Below are 13,398 nucleotides of genomic sequence, written 5' to 3' on the forward strand. Positions count from 1 at the left end.
GGAATTTTTAGCAGAGATTCCTTGAACTTGATGTCAAAAGACCTAACAGAACTAATTAGTGGCAAGTGCCATTCTGGGGATTTGAATGATCCATTTTGCACAAGAACCTTTTGATGCAGTTAAAACCTTATCTTCTCTGAAGGCCTTTCTTTCATTGCATTGAATTTCAACACAGGCAAATTTATCGTTTATTTTGTGCAGTCAGATTGCTATTTCTGTGCCTGTACTGGAGTTTTGACTTTTTTTTTTTTCTCCAAGTGATTTAGTGAAATTTCACAATGTTTTATTTCTACGATTTATGTAAAAAGATGGAAGTTGAATAAGTAAAGGAATGCTGAGAATTCTCTCTCTCTCTCTCTCTCTCTCTCTCTCTCTCTCTCTCTGGTGATGTTTGGTCTGGGTTAGAATGGCTGTATTATGCACTAACAATTCTTTCTTTCCTCTTTTTTGCTGCCTGAAGGCCTGAGCTACAATGTTTCAATAGGATTCGGGAGTATGTTCTATTTAAAATATCTGTGTTTGGGTCTGGTATCAGCAGTGCATTAATAACACCCCTGCATGTAAATAAATAGGAATGCATTCTCTCTGTATCATTGCACTTTTCTGATTAGAGCAGTCAATTGAAATAGAGAATTCAATTAGTACAAAGCAAATATTGAATGGTAAAATTAGCTTTCAGGGACCCAGCTAAATGGATTTTATGCCATGGCTGTGTTGGTTCTAGTATCTGGCCCCCACATAGACACAAAGTGAGAGGACAGGAAAAAAAAAAAAAAAAAACGGTGGGGATTCCCCAGATCTGATACAGTTTTTTTTTTTTTTTTTTTTAATTTTTTTTTTCAACGTTTATTTATTTTTGGGACAGAGAGAGACAGAGCGTGAACGGGGGAGGGGCAGAGAGAGAGGGAGACACAGAATCGGAAACAGGCTCCAGGCTCTGAGCCATCAGCCCAGAGCCTGACGCGGGGCTCAAACTCACGGACCGCGAGATCGTGACCTGGCTGAAGTCGGACGCTTAACCGACTGCGCCACCCAGGCACCCCAGATACAGTTTAATGTAAGGGAAAGAGCTGCTCTGGTACACTTGTGAAGGATGTTACAATGAGGCATGGCTTGCGATCATTTCTAAACGCTGGTGAGAAATACAAGGGAAGGGCCTCTTGCAATATGAATCCAATCAGGCCCTTCTATCTGCTCATTGCTGACGGTGTGCTTTTAACACACCAAATAGTGGAGCAAGGGTCACTCTCCTCCTTCCTCTCTCCTTCTCTCCTCTTCCCACCCCCCCCCCCCACCTCCTTCTCTTCCTTTCGTCTTCTCCACCTCTTCCTCCTCTTCCCCTCCCCAGGGTGAAGCCATATCAGTGTTTCAGCCACCTGGAGGGGACTGAGTCCCCGTAGTTTCAGAGAATTGCTAGCTCTCTCTTATTTGCTACCATCTTGAAAGGATCAGTGTCTTCTCCAATATATCAGCCCATCAGCATGTTGATACCTTTTTGAGCAGCACCTCTGTGGATTCAGTTCTGTACGGGGCATTCTAGACATGCCCCTTGCCCCCTTCCAAGAACCCATAGTCCCATTAGGGCAGCAAGATGCATACACATGTGGCAATGAGAAGAAAGCACGAAGTGATATATAACTAAGTGCTGAGTGACAAAGGTGTTAGTGTGTGTGAGTGAACGACGTGAAGAGTCATCAAATGTCAGATCTGGAAGGACGGCTGAGAGCAAAGGGTTCAAGGATGGCAAATCCTTGGGGTATATTAGAACACACCCATTCCCACATCAGCGGCAGACATTGCTAATCAATCACATGACTCTTCCATACTGATCTCATATGTGGCCTTCAGAACAGACATCCCCACTGGCTTCCCAGGAAGCCACCTCTTGGTTCGAGTTGCCATGTGAGAGAAAACATTTCCCTTTCCTGATCTAGTCCAACCCCCTCCATTTTTGATGAGGAAACAAAGGCTCAGGAATTACAAGGCAACCTACAGCCACCGAGGCCGGTATTGGAACTCAGGTGTTTCCGCCTGTCCTGGGGACCTGCAGTTCAGAGAAGAGAAGAATGGGGTGAGTCAGATCACCCGGGGACTGGATTTCAAAGCAAAGTGGATTGGAGAAGAGGCGTTCAGAGCCAGAAGAGTCTGCCCTGAGACTCCGAAGGACTGTGGTGAATTCCGCCTCGCTCCACGCCAGGATCACCGCTGGGCTTTGAGCAAGCAATGAGTTTTCTGAGTGTCTTCTCCCTCCTCACTCTCTGCGCCCACAATATGTAGCTCTTGATGTCGTTTGATAGAACTGGGGAAGGTTTGGGATCTTGCTGGGAAGGCAAGTTCGACAACAGCCACAGCCTGCATGGAGAAATCATCTGGATAGGAGAGGGCACTCCAGACTATTTAATCGGTTCCTATGAGGCAGAAAGGCATGGGGCTCCTGCGAGAAGGAGGGGATGCTGACCTGGTCCCCCAGGAGGGAATGACACCCCCCAGCCTCAGCCCTCCAGCCCTTTGCTGGCCTCTGCAGGGAGGGGGGGGTGCTTGGGGGCTCTGAGGGGAGGTTTCCTGGACGAGCTCCTGCTCTGAAGAGAAACACTGAAAGCCAGAAAAAAACCTGGCAAGAGCAGAGCCTGGCTCCTTGAGTTTTTCATTTTACTTCCCTCTTCTCCACTCTAAGCATCAGCCTGAGGAGGGAAGTGTGCATTTTGAAAGTACTTGGCACACTTTGGAGAAGGGAGAGAGGGATGTTGTGTTACAGGGAATCAAGAGCGCTCCCAGACATTCACACGCCCAGCAAACGGAGGTGCCTCTGTGGCCTCCCACACCGCCTGTGGTCTGACTCCTTGTGGGTCACCTGGCCTCACCCCTCCTCCTCCGGGTAGAGGCATCAAAATGAAACAATGAGACAGCAGACCATCAGATTAGAGCTCACATTCATCAGCATAGATGGAATCCAGACTTAGAAACGATAGGACTGCCTTCTGATTGGCCTTTGAATCCTTCAAACGCTGCAGGAATGACAAAATCTTGTCATTTTACCTCCAGATCAGGAAATGATCTCTCCAGGGAGGAATTTCAGGAAGTATTATTTATCTTCTCCCCAACCCCCACCTTGGTTGGCCATGGAGAGTGATGGCTTCAGTTTCCCTTTGCTAATGCTTGTTGCTCAGACTCTTGGAGAGGTTTCATGGTGCTGGCTCCAGCATTTTTGAGGAGCCACTGTGGAAAGGATGATGTTCTGTGGCTGGAGAGGGCCACAGAGACATTGCACCCTAGAGAATTCCTCATGCCAGGAGGAGGTGGCCCTCAGGCCACCTTAGTCACTCGGCTGCACCCAGCTCCCAGCTCAGTCGGTAATTCTGATTCTTCGGCCGCCAGGGCAGAGGGGACTTGGAAGACTGGTTGGGACACAGAGTGGCAGAGTGTGTCTCTTCCTGCAAGAACAAGTCTACCTGCTAGAGAAAGCTCCAGAAACGCAGTCCTGCTCCTAACTTGAAGACAGTAACTGTTGCCTTGATGGAGAGAAGCAAAAGAAGTTCACCCTGAGGCATCTGCTATGGGTTCATAGTAACCACTAATCCCTCAAAGTGTTCCCAGATTGGATCTTTGCAGCACAAAGGGAGACCTGATGGTGTTTATTTCATCTGAGGGCCTCTTAATAATATCCCAACCTGTACATCTACAGTTCTCTTTGGGACACTTCTCCAGACTGTGTCCCTGAAGATTCTGGAGCTTTTTCCACATCAGACACTAGCTGTGCTGGTGGGGAGCTTCAGGATCAGCTTCTATCAGATTTCTGTTCTCCTGGGATGACCCTCAGCAGACACCAGAGTGCTGTGGCTGCTAACAACATATGCCATCTGCCCGAGGCAGCAGCAGGCACCTGTGCCCACCAAGACATCAGAAGTCCCAAGAACCCATCACCCATTTATCCAGACACTTATCAGCTATTTATTAAGCACCTCCCATATGCCGGACTCTCTACTACAGTCTTGGAAATGAAGTTCCCTACTGGGAAGCCAGTATTGTAAACAAACTGAGGGCTCAGGGGTGCAGTCCAAGGTTCATCTGGTTCTCTAAGGGAGGGAACGTCTTTATAGAAATACCATTCTAGATCTGCTGAGGCTGAAGCAGAGTAAAATCACAGAGCTTTAGGGCCCCTGATGTGAGCCCCAGAGAGACTGAGTAGCTTGGAGTTAGAAAAGGTCTTGCTTAGAGTGTGACGCTAAGTGAAATAGGCCACACAGAGAAAGACAGCTACCATATGTGTTCACTCTTATGTGGATCCTGAGAGACTTAACAGGAACCCATGGGGGAGGGGAAGGAAAAAAAAAAAAAAGAGGTTAGAGTGGGAGACAGCCAAAGCATAAGAGACTCTTAAAAACTGAGAACAAACTGAGGGTTGATGGGGGGTGGGAGGGAGGGGAGGGTGGGTGATGGGTATTGAGGAGAGCACCTTTTGGGATGAGCACTGGGTGTTGTATGGAAACCAATTTGACAATAAATTTCATATATTTAAAAAATAATAATAAAGTAGCATAAAATTAGCACTGTCCAAAAAAGAAAGAAAGAAAGAAAGAAAGAAAGAAAGAAAGAAAGAAAGAAAGAAAGAAAGAAAGAAAGAAAGAAAAAGAAAAGGTCTTGCTCAAAGTTGGACTGCTAAGCAGGCTGGACCCATAGCCCTGGGGTTTTCATTTTGGGCACTGCAGTTCCCACCCTCAGAATCACAAGGCCTCGTGGACAGAAGTCTGGGATCGGATTCTGCTTGGCGTGCCCTCCTGACCCCTGGGCAGTGTCCCTTTATGTCCACGTGTTTTGTGTCTGTGTGTCTGTGTCCATGAGCCGCACTGTGTCCAAAGCCACACTTCCCTGCTCCTAACTTCCAGAACTTGCCATGGCCTCAACAATAGAGTTGTAATGGTCTTCTTCATTCCTCAAACTTTCTCTATCCACTTAGGGTGTTCATACTACAAGTTCCTAATAGATGAAAGAGTTTGGCCAGTATGGGACTAGATGTTGTAAGTGAAAGTTTAGCTGTGATAATTTGGGGGACCTGACACTATCGTCCACATGACAGAGTTAGTACTCAGCCTACATGATCAAATTGAAATAAATCAAATATAGTGTATATGGCAAGTAGAGTGTGTTTATTTTTTTTAATTAAAAAAAATTTTTGCTTACATTTATTTATTTTTGAGAGACAGAGCGAGACAAAGTGGGGGGGGGAGGGGCAGAGAGAGAGGGAGACACAGAATCCGAAGCAGGCTCCGGGCTCTGAGCCGTCAGCACAGAGCCTGACTTGCGGCTTGAACCCACAAACCGTGAGACCATGACCTGAGCCAAAGTCGAATGTTTAACCGACTGAGCCCCCCAGGCGCCCCTAGTGTAAGGGTTTAGAGTGTATGTAGCTGTCTACACTGCAAAGCAATAATTTCAAGATGTGACATTCACTGAGCGCTAATGAAATGCTTAAGTGCTTCACACGAGTCCGTTCATTTCATCACAACTACCCGGCGAGGTGCGTGCTGTCCTTCCTCATTTTACAGAGGAAGGCTCTGAGGCTTAAGTCCCTTGTCTGAAGTCAGCCATCTAGCAAGTGGTGGGGTCCAGAACACAAACCGTGTAGCAGTCCCAGAGCCTGCACTCCCGAACACCCTGCAGTGGTTATCCGTGCTCTCACCTAACCCAGACCAAAGCCATTCGGTTTGTGGCCAACATAACAAACGGTGGCATTTATTGGCAGCCATGTCCCAGCAGACTCTCAGGACACTGGACAGCTGACCCTGCACCTCCCTGCCTGGTCGTCACGCTACAGAAGGGGCCGGTCAGCCATTCCTCTTCCACGGCATGGCCTGTGATTAAAGAAAGTGCCTTGTTCACCCAAACGGCCAGTCCATTGTGTGGGGTGAATGTAACTATAACCGCACTGGTGACATCCTGTGTCCATTTTCCCCTTTTCCACGACAGGGGGCAAGGACACCATACTGTTCGGCGACCCCGCTGTTCCCACCATACAGAGATCAAGGTCTCCCCTGCTGAAGTTCATCGAGCAGCCTGCTGAGAACAAAACGAATTCCAAGGACGGTCAGTAAGCACACCTTGATTTCTCTGTCTCTACCTGATCACAGAGGAGGGGCTCAGTGGGCATCAGTTCTTCCCCTTCCTACCCCTTCTGTGGCCCCGTGGGGTCATTCCTTGCATTTCCTGTTGTTTCTGTGGGCCTGTCTTGTTTGGAGCTTCCGGCCAAAGAATGCAGGCCTCTGGACTCAGAACAGTGGCATCAAGGTTAAGAGAAAGGGCTCAGGATATGAACAAGTCGGGCTCATATTCCAACCCCATATTGTGTTGGCTCTGAGAAGTGGGACTTCTAACCTCTGCACGTCTCCTTACCCATAGAATGGTGAGATGATGGTGCCAACCTCAGGGAAATCTTGGCCCATTGTCTGGCACAGGTTAAGTGTCCTGGGAATCATTTAAATGGAGAATAAAAGTTTCTCCTCTACCAGACACACTTTCCGGAGGCAGAGTGTTTTGAAGGTACCGTTGAGGGTGCCACAGGGGCCCATCTCACAATGTGAGATACAGCTATCTTCCCATGTGGCAGTCTTGTTTCCCCAGCTAAACTATCTATCCTTCCTATCTTTCCAAGTTTCGTCTGTCTTCTTTTTTATCCCTAGTGTGATCGCCAGCTTCCAGGATGGCCCCCAGTGATCCTCACTTCCTGGTATTCATGCCCTCGCATATTCCCCTCCACATCGTATCAGGGTTAATCTGGGTGACTAATAGAATACAAGGCACAAGTAACCTTATGTGACTTCCTAGGCTGGGTCATAAAAGACATACGGGGTCTTCCTTTCTGTCTCTATCTTGAGTCTTCCTCCCTGGAGGAAGCCGGCTGCCATGTGCTGAGGATACCCAAGCAGTCCTACATGCTGTTCATGCGGTCTGGAACTGAGGCCTTCCAGCCACCAGCCGTGAAGCAGAATCCGCAGCCCCAGTCAAGCGTTCAGATGACAACAACCCCAGTTAACATTTTGGTGACAGCTTCATGAGAGACTGCTAATGAGAGCCACCCCGATCAATTGCTCCCAGGCTCCTGAGTCTCCAGCTGCTACGTTTTGAGTTAACTTGTGGCACAGTAGCACGTAACTCACATACCCAGCTTGCAGGTGCCAAGGGTCTCTCCCCAATTCCGGTATTTTCTCTCCGTCTCCTCTCGCTCTGAGTCATGTCTGCAACCATCAGCGCTATGAAAATATTCTCGAAATATTTTTCCAGCCGGGTCCCATCTGCAGAGTTACAGTCCCTTATTTGCCGAAGTCCAGACTTTACCACCTAAGTATTCTGTGGGCTTCTCAAGTATGCCATCACCAACTCTCCACGCTTCCTCCCTTTTTTTGCCACCTTCTCGGCTCTGCAGCTGCCTTTGGAGTCCTCATCGACCCCTGTCAGCTTTCCTTCCTCATCGCATCTGGTCTGTGGCCACTCTTCTTCAGACCTTCTCCCACCTCCATTCCTCCCACCTCTGGCTTGGCTCAACCCTCTTTTCTTCCTCTGCAGGGCTTCCATCCGGTTTCCCTGTCTTCTGGACCCTCCCTACTTCACTCCCATCCTCCTCCCTTGTGCTGTAGGGTAAAGCTTCTGGAGCACTGCTCTCCTACACCTGCGCACCCTGCTCTGAAATCTTCGGTGGCTCCCCACTGTCTCCCACTTGAAATCGTAACCGGTAAACTGGCCTACCGTGTCTTTCTGACCTGATGATTATCTGACTTGAAAACTGTGCTTTTATCGAGCTGTACTAACCAGTTTGAAACAGTTGTTACCATTGTGTAACAAGCCACCCCAAAACCTAGGGCTGAAAGGAACTACTATGTATTATTAATCATGAGTCTTTGGGTCAGACCAGCAGTTCTGCTAATCTGAGCTGGGCTCGGCAAGGCTCACTGGGTACAGCTGTATTTTGAAGCTTGTCTCAATCACTTATAATAGTGCATGGAATGGGAAGAATTGGACAGGTCTGGGATTTCAACAAAGAGGATCCCCAAGCATACGCAGGGAGAATTCTTGGAGAGAATCCCCAACTCGGGTGGGTTTCATATTGGCCAGAAGGCAAGGCCGGGTCTTTCCAGCCAGCAGCACGTGGCTGTTTGCAGATCTGGCCCGTAACACACCATGGTCCGGTGCAGTCTGGAACGTGCCTTGGCTGATGGTCACCCCGTGCCAGCATCCAGTGTCCACACTGGATCCGAAACCCTCTATCTGCTCTGAGCTTGTTTAGCCCCTGGGTGGGTGGGCCCAGGCCTGCGAAATTGAAATGGAACATGAGACCGGCTTGATTTTCACCAGGGTAGCATAAGTAATGGCCTGATTCAAAATGATAGCTTCCAGAGTTCCATCATTACCTCTCATTGTTCCAACCCCGTCCTTCACCAGTGCGGTAGGAACAAGGAAGCATTTACGTAGCGGCTGTCAGCGTCTGGGAAGGTCTCATCCCCACCGCATCTCTGATTAATTCCAACTGAAAGAAGCCCACACTTGGGAGGACAAAGCTCGGCAGAGATCAGTTAGCAAAAGAAGACGAATGTCCCCTTCGGGCCAATGTGCAAGGGTGACACGGTTTTAGGAGCCTAACAGCCTGTCTACAAAGAGCTACTATTTCTTCATCTTTTTGAGAAAACATTTTTTCTTTCCTTACTATTTACGCCATGAAGCAATTCTACCGGTCGATTGCGTCATCATTATTGACACGTGTTTGTTATTAGTAAGGATTAATGATACTAATTCTGCGTGCTAAAACAGCACAGAATAATTACTGTTATTTTCTAATAATATCTTCCCATGCCGAGCCAGTTCAAAAATCCTTCTTTCATGGAAATGGCAGTGCAACATGTCTGTTCTCAAGGGGAAACCAAAACTCGGCACAGTTTAGGAGTCAACATTCCATAAACCCAGACTTAAGGGCAGGTTTTGCACCTCCAGCAAGGAGCGGAGGTCCTAGTTACATAGATCAGCGTTTGTGGCATTTTCGGGAACTTTTCTTTGTCTCCTGACAATGACTTGCGCATACTTTTTAGACATCTTTTGGATAACAAGGGAGGAGAGGATTGAAAAATCTTGCTGTTGACCTATAATCTAATCCTGGGCGGAGCCTGGCGCCTCTGTTTTCATGGTCCTGAGGCTCTGAAAATCCAGACATTCTCAGGAAAAACAAACAAACAAACAAACAAAATCCCTGACCAGACCAAACGGGAGAACCACAGCCTCGCCCATCCCCCCTCTTGCCGCTGTGTTTTGACCTCTAAGGATGACAGCAATGTCGCTTCCCCCCCCAATCCCCAGCCAAAAAAAAAGGTTGAAAAGTTCTCCCTGGTAATCTCAGAGGTTTGCCATTTTAAAAAAGATTCATGCGTTTGGACATGAGCAGAATGTCATCTAAAGAAATGGCACGAGGCAAAGTACCGGCGACCAAAAGGCCCCCGTGTAATTTAGACCACCCTCACTTAGATGTAAATTAAGGTAGAGAAGATTAACCTGACCCACAGTAAAAACACCGCGAATGGTTTAGGGGTTAGGTTGTTACGGGTAAGGTTAATTAATTTTTCAGGGGCACCAGAATATACTATTAAGTGTCTTGGAAGGAGTAATTTCATAAGAGTAATTTCCAGACGGAGTTTATTCATCTCACGTTGGTGAAAAATTTAACTGCAGAAAGGACCATAATTTACTCCTTTTGAATACAGCTCCTTGCACGATGCTGGAAACTTGCTCGTTTTGACTCGGTGTTTCCCATAACCCCCGTACAACAACCATAAAAATTTTCTTTTCGTTAGTATGGACATTATGTTATTGCTTCCCTGAGCTACCTCAGATGCCACTAAACATTTGCGTGAGTTAGAGATCTTTTTTTCTGAGAGTGCCATTTTAGGAACTTTTAGGGTAGCAACCTGAGTACAGCCTAAACAAATACCATAAATTCAGTGGTTGCTCTCATTTATTTATGTGTGACATTTACATATATGTACTAATATACTCATTTATTCATATATATGTCCACGGATTCAAACATTTAATCAGCTGTCTGGTGAGTACCCACTATAGAACACTGGCAAAGTTTGAGGCCCCTGGGTGGCTCAGTCGGTTAAGCACCCAATTTCGGCTTAGGTCATGATCTCATGGTTCATGGACTCGAGCCCCGCATCAGGCTCTGTGGTGACAGCTCGGAACTTGGAGCTGCTTCAGATTCCGTGTCTCCCTCTCTCTCTGTCCCTCCCCTGCTCACCCTCTGTCTCTGTCTCTCTCTCAAAGGTAAATAAATGCTAATTAAAAAGAAAATTGACAAAGTTTAAAAATTAATCAGGTAGGATTTTATACTTCAGGTGATTTTTTTATGAGCTAATTATACATAAGTAACAAGTTAGGGGTAAAAAAGTAAAAAGTACAAAGATCCCTCAGAGGCGCAGACACAGCTGGGGGAGATGAGGGGCACTGCGGTTGGTCATATTTTGCTTCTTGTCCCGGCCGCTGCTTCCGTGGGCGCATTCACAGTGTAAGCATTCAGTGAACTGTAGACATAATGATTTGCACACTTTTATGTAAGTTATACTTCCATCAAAAGAAAAAAAGGAAAGTGAGGGACTGTTTATAAACATTCTTGAGTGCTTAGCATGTGCCAGGCACTGTGAACAGGTCAGGTGAGGCTCCTGCTTATATTCTAGAATAAGATAAACATGTAAAACGCTGAGCACTCAGCCCAGCACAGAAAATCACCTAAAGGTCATTAGCCAGTACGATTCACTTTAGAGAGGGAGAAACCAAAGGTGCCTGCATAAAATGCACAGAAGTGAAAGAAACGTGGGAACTGAGGCTATGGACTGAAGCAAGAACTCATCAGTTAGGATCCTGCCAAAGACCTAAGTGAAAGGAATGAAAATTTATCCTAAAAGCAGCAAGCCTCTAGTGAAAGGTTCTAAGCAGGAAAGCACATGGTCAGAACAGCTCAACTCTCAGGGCGCCTGGGTGGCTCAGTCGGTTGAGTGTTGGACTCTTGATTTCGGCTCAGGTCATGATCTCACAGTTCATGAGTTGGAGCCCTGAGTTGGCCTCCGAGCTGACAGCGTGGAGCCTGCTTGGGATTCTCTCCGCTCCCCCCCCCCCAGCCCCTCCCCTACTCACTCTCAAAATAAATAAATAAACTTAAAAAAAAAAAAAGGTCAACTCCCTCTAACTGCCCTCATTTGTCCCCCAGTTTCCCCAAATGCCAGCTGTCAGCCTGAAAATATTTGCATGTGTCTGATGCCAGCCCAATCGCAGTAAGACTCCTCTCGGGCCCCCTTATGGGTACCAGGAAGTGTTCCCCCCAGGCCCCTTGCCCCTGAAATCAGCCCTGTGAGACTCTTGCATGCGTTTCACCACTGTTTGGTCTGAGAGCTAAGAAAATCTTGACTTCTGGGGGCCTCAGAGTCTGGCGTGGAGCGCACATGATCGGGTGCTAAGAAGCTACTCCCCAAGTGGGTCTCAGTCCTGCAGTCTGGAAGGGACGTCAGAGTCCCGCCCCCCCCATTTTGTGTCTGAGGAAAGGAGACCAGATGGGTCCTCCTGATCACAAAGCGATGAGTAGGAAAATGGGGCTGGGTACCAGTCCTCAGGACCCCGTTCTCTGCCATCCATCCCCCTCCAGTTGAACTCGACAATCTCTGTTATTTAGAGAAGTTTGGTGGAACAATTTAGTTAGGAGGCGTGGGGAGCTTAAAGCTTCTCTTACACATGGCATGTTATTGAAACTGAGGAAACATCAGCTGTCTGCATCGAAGAATGAGGTGCTGATGGAGAAAGGGTGATGGGGGACCCTAAAACCCTCCCAACTGTTCTCTTTCCTGCCCTGAAGGCAGCCAGCACCTCTTGTCATTACTAAAGGTCCCAGGTCTTTCCTGAGCTGCAGCATCTATAAAACCTGCCTCGATTTAGACATTCAACGGCACACGGAAATGATGGTTATGGACGTGGCCAAGGGCTCCCTTTCCCTCCGTGAATGACACAGAGCGGCTGCTTTCTTTTTTAATGTGGGTCCCATGGCCCCCGCCAGCAGCATGTTCTGAGAGCCCCTGGGACGTGGGCCTGGGGTTGAGAGGAGAGAGGGAGTGAGGGCTGACTTCCTGCCAGAGGTGTGATGCTGTCCCGGGTCTGTTTCAGGGGAGATCCAGACGCAAGAACGAGATGAAAGTCACGCCGCCACCGAGGCATTGACAGCACCCGAGGAGGCGGGAAGGCCCGCCATCAGCTCCCCGGCAAACCAGAGCCACGGGAACCAACGCAACCCCTTTCATCCTTCACTACCGCAGGTACCCTCTGAGGAAGAAGAAATGAACAGGCTTGGAAGGGAAATTGCGAAACTGACAGAAGCACAGGCAGAGGCCGAACCAGAAGGGGCCAGAAGAGCAGGTCCCGGGGAGGCTCAGAGGAACGAGATGGGGACAGCCATGCTGGGCCTGACCTCCAGGGGGGAGGCCCCCAAATCTTGCCAGGGCCCCATTGAGGCCAGCCAGGCAGCGGCCGAAGCCTCCGCCGCGGAGGACAGCAAGGAGACCCTGGAGGGTGCAGGCAGGAGGAGCCCCGTGAAAACATGAAGGGGAAAGGGATCCCCGCGATGTCGCGTCAGAGGCACGGGGGACGGTAAAGAATCAAGCATCAGAGCAGCTTTCGGAGGCGACTCTCTCCTAAAACACTTCCAAGTCTGCAAATGAGAAGGGACACAGGTCCTGTTGCAAACTGAACATGCTGATGATGCCAGCACAGTGCGATTTATTAAATGCCGGTCCTCAAGCTTCCCGGTGTCCTCTCTTTGTGCCGAAGACGCGCTGCGGTGAACACGGCCGGGCGCAGCATCGTGTCCCCCACACGGCTGGGTTTTGGCATCCGTCTTTCTGTCGGCGTTTGTTTTATTAGAGATAAGATGTTTTTCTATTAGCATTTAATGTTGTCGATCAAGATTATGGGAAGAGCTTGAAAGGGATGGGGTTTTTAATCAGGCCCCTGTCTTTGTAATGGTTAGGCGGCTGGAGAGAAAGGTGTAATTGAGCGTAATGGGTCCAGAGGGCCCACGGCTCTGCCTCATCATGTCAGGGCCCCGTAAGGCCTCCCAGCACGGGTGTTCTTGGCACCCTGCCCGCAGCCCTGTCTGTCACAGCCCCGACTGGCAGGTGGAAAGGGGCTTAAGCGGGCTCAGAAGGCTGGGCTTCCGGTTTGAAATCCACAGCCCCTGTTGAGCCCTGTTTGCTGACTGCTAGAGCTGAGTTTTCCAGCCTGTAATTCTGAAGGATTAATCGACCTGGACTGATGGAGTGGGGCTGGGGGGGAGGGGGAGCGGGGGGGGGGGGGGCGGGGATAAGAAGGCAAGGAAGGGGA

The 13,398-nt window shown here is 48.7% G+C and overlaps 1 protein-coding gene across 5 annotated transcripts in view; it reads left to right on the forward strand.

Moving 5' to 3' along the window:
• The window catches only part of CCDC149 (coiled-coil domain containing 149), a 95,189-nt gene extending 82,373 nt beyond the window's left edge, over positions 1-12,816 (forward strand). For 4 of the 5 annotated variants that reach the window (XM_086705317.1, XM_086705315.1, XM_086705314.1 and 1 more), the window contains exons 11-13: positions 461-493; positions 5,965-6,081; positions 12,187-12,816. In XM_086705317.1, coding sequence (XP_086561443.1) covers positions 461-493; positions 5,965-6,081; positions 12,187-12,620 — 584 coding nt within the window. In that variant the 3' untranslated portion in view covers positions 12,621-12,816. The remainder of the gene's footprint in view (positions 1-460; positions 494-5,964; positions 6,082-12,186) is intronic. The other variant, XM_025921537.2, reaches the window with a different exon arrangement.
• Positions 12,817-13,398: the final 582 nt, after the last annotated feature.

Source organism: Puma concolor, chromosome B1, assembly GCF_028749965.1.
Source record: "Puma concolor isolate L17-30 chromosome B1, mPumCon1.1.hap2, whole genome shotgun sequence".
NCBI classification, from domain to species: Eukaryota; Metazoa; Chordata; class Mammalia; order Carnivora; family Felidae; genus Puma; species Puma concolor.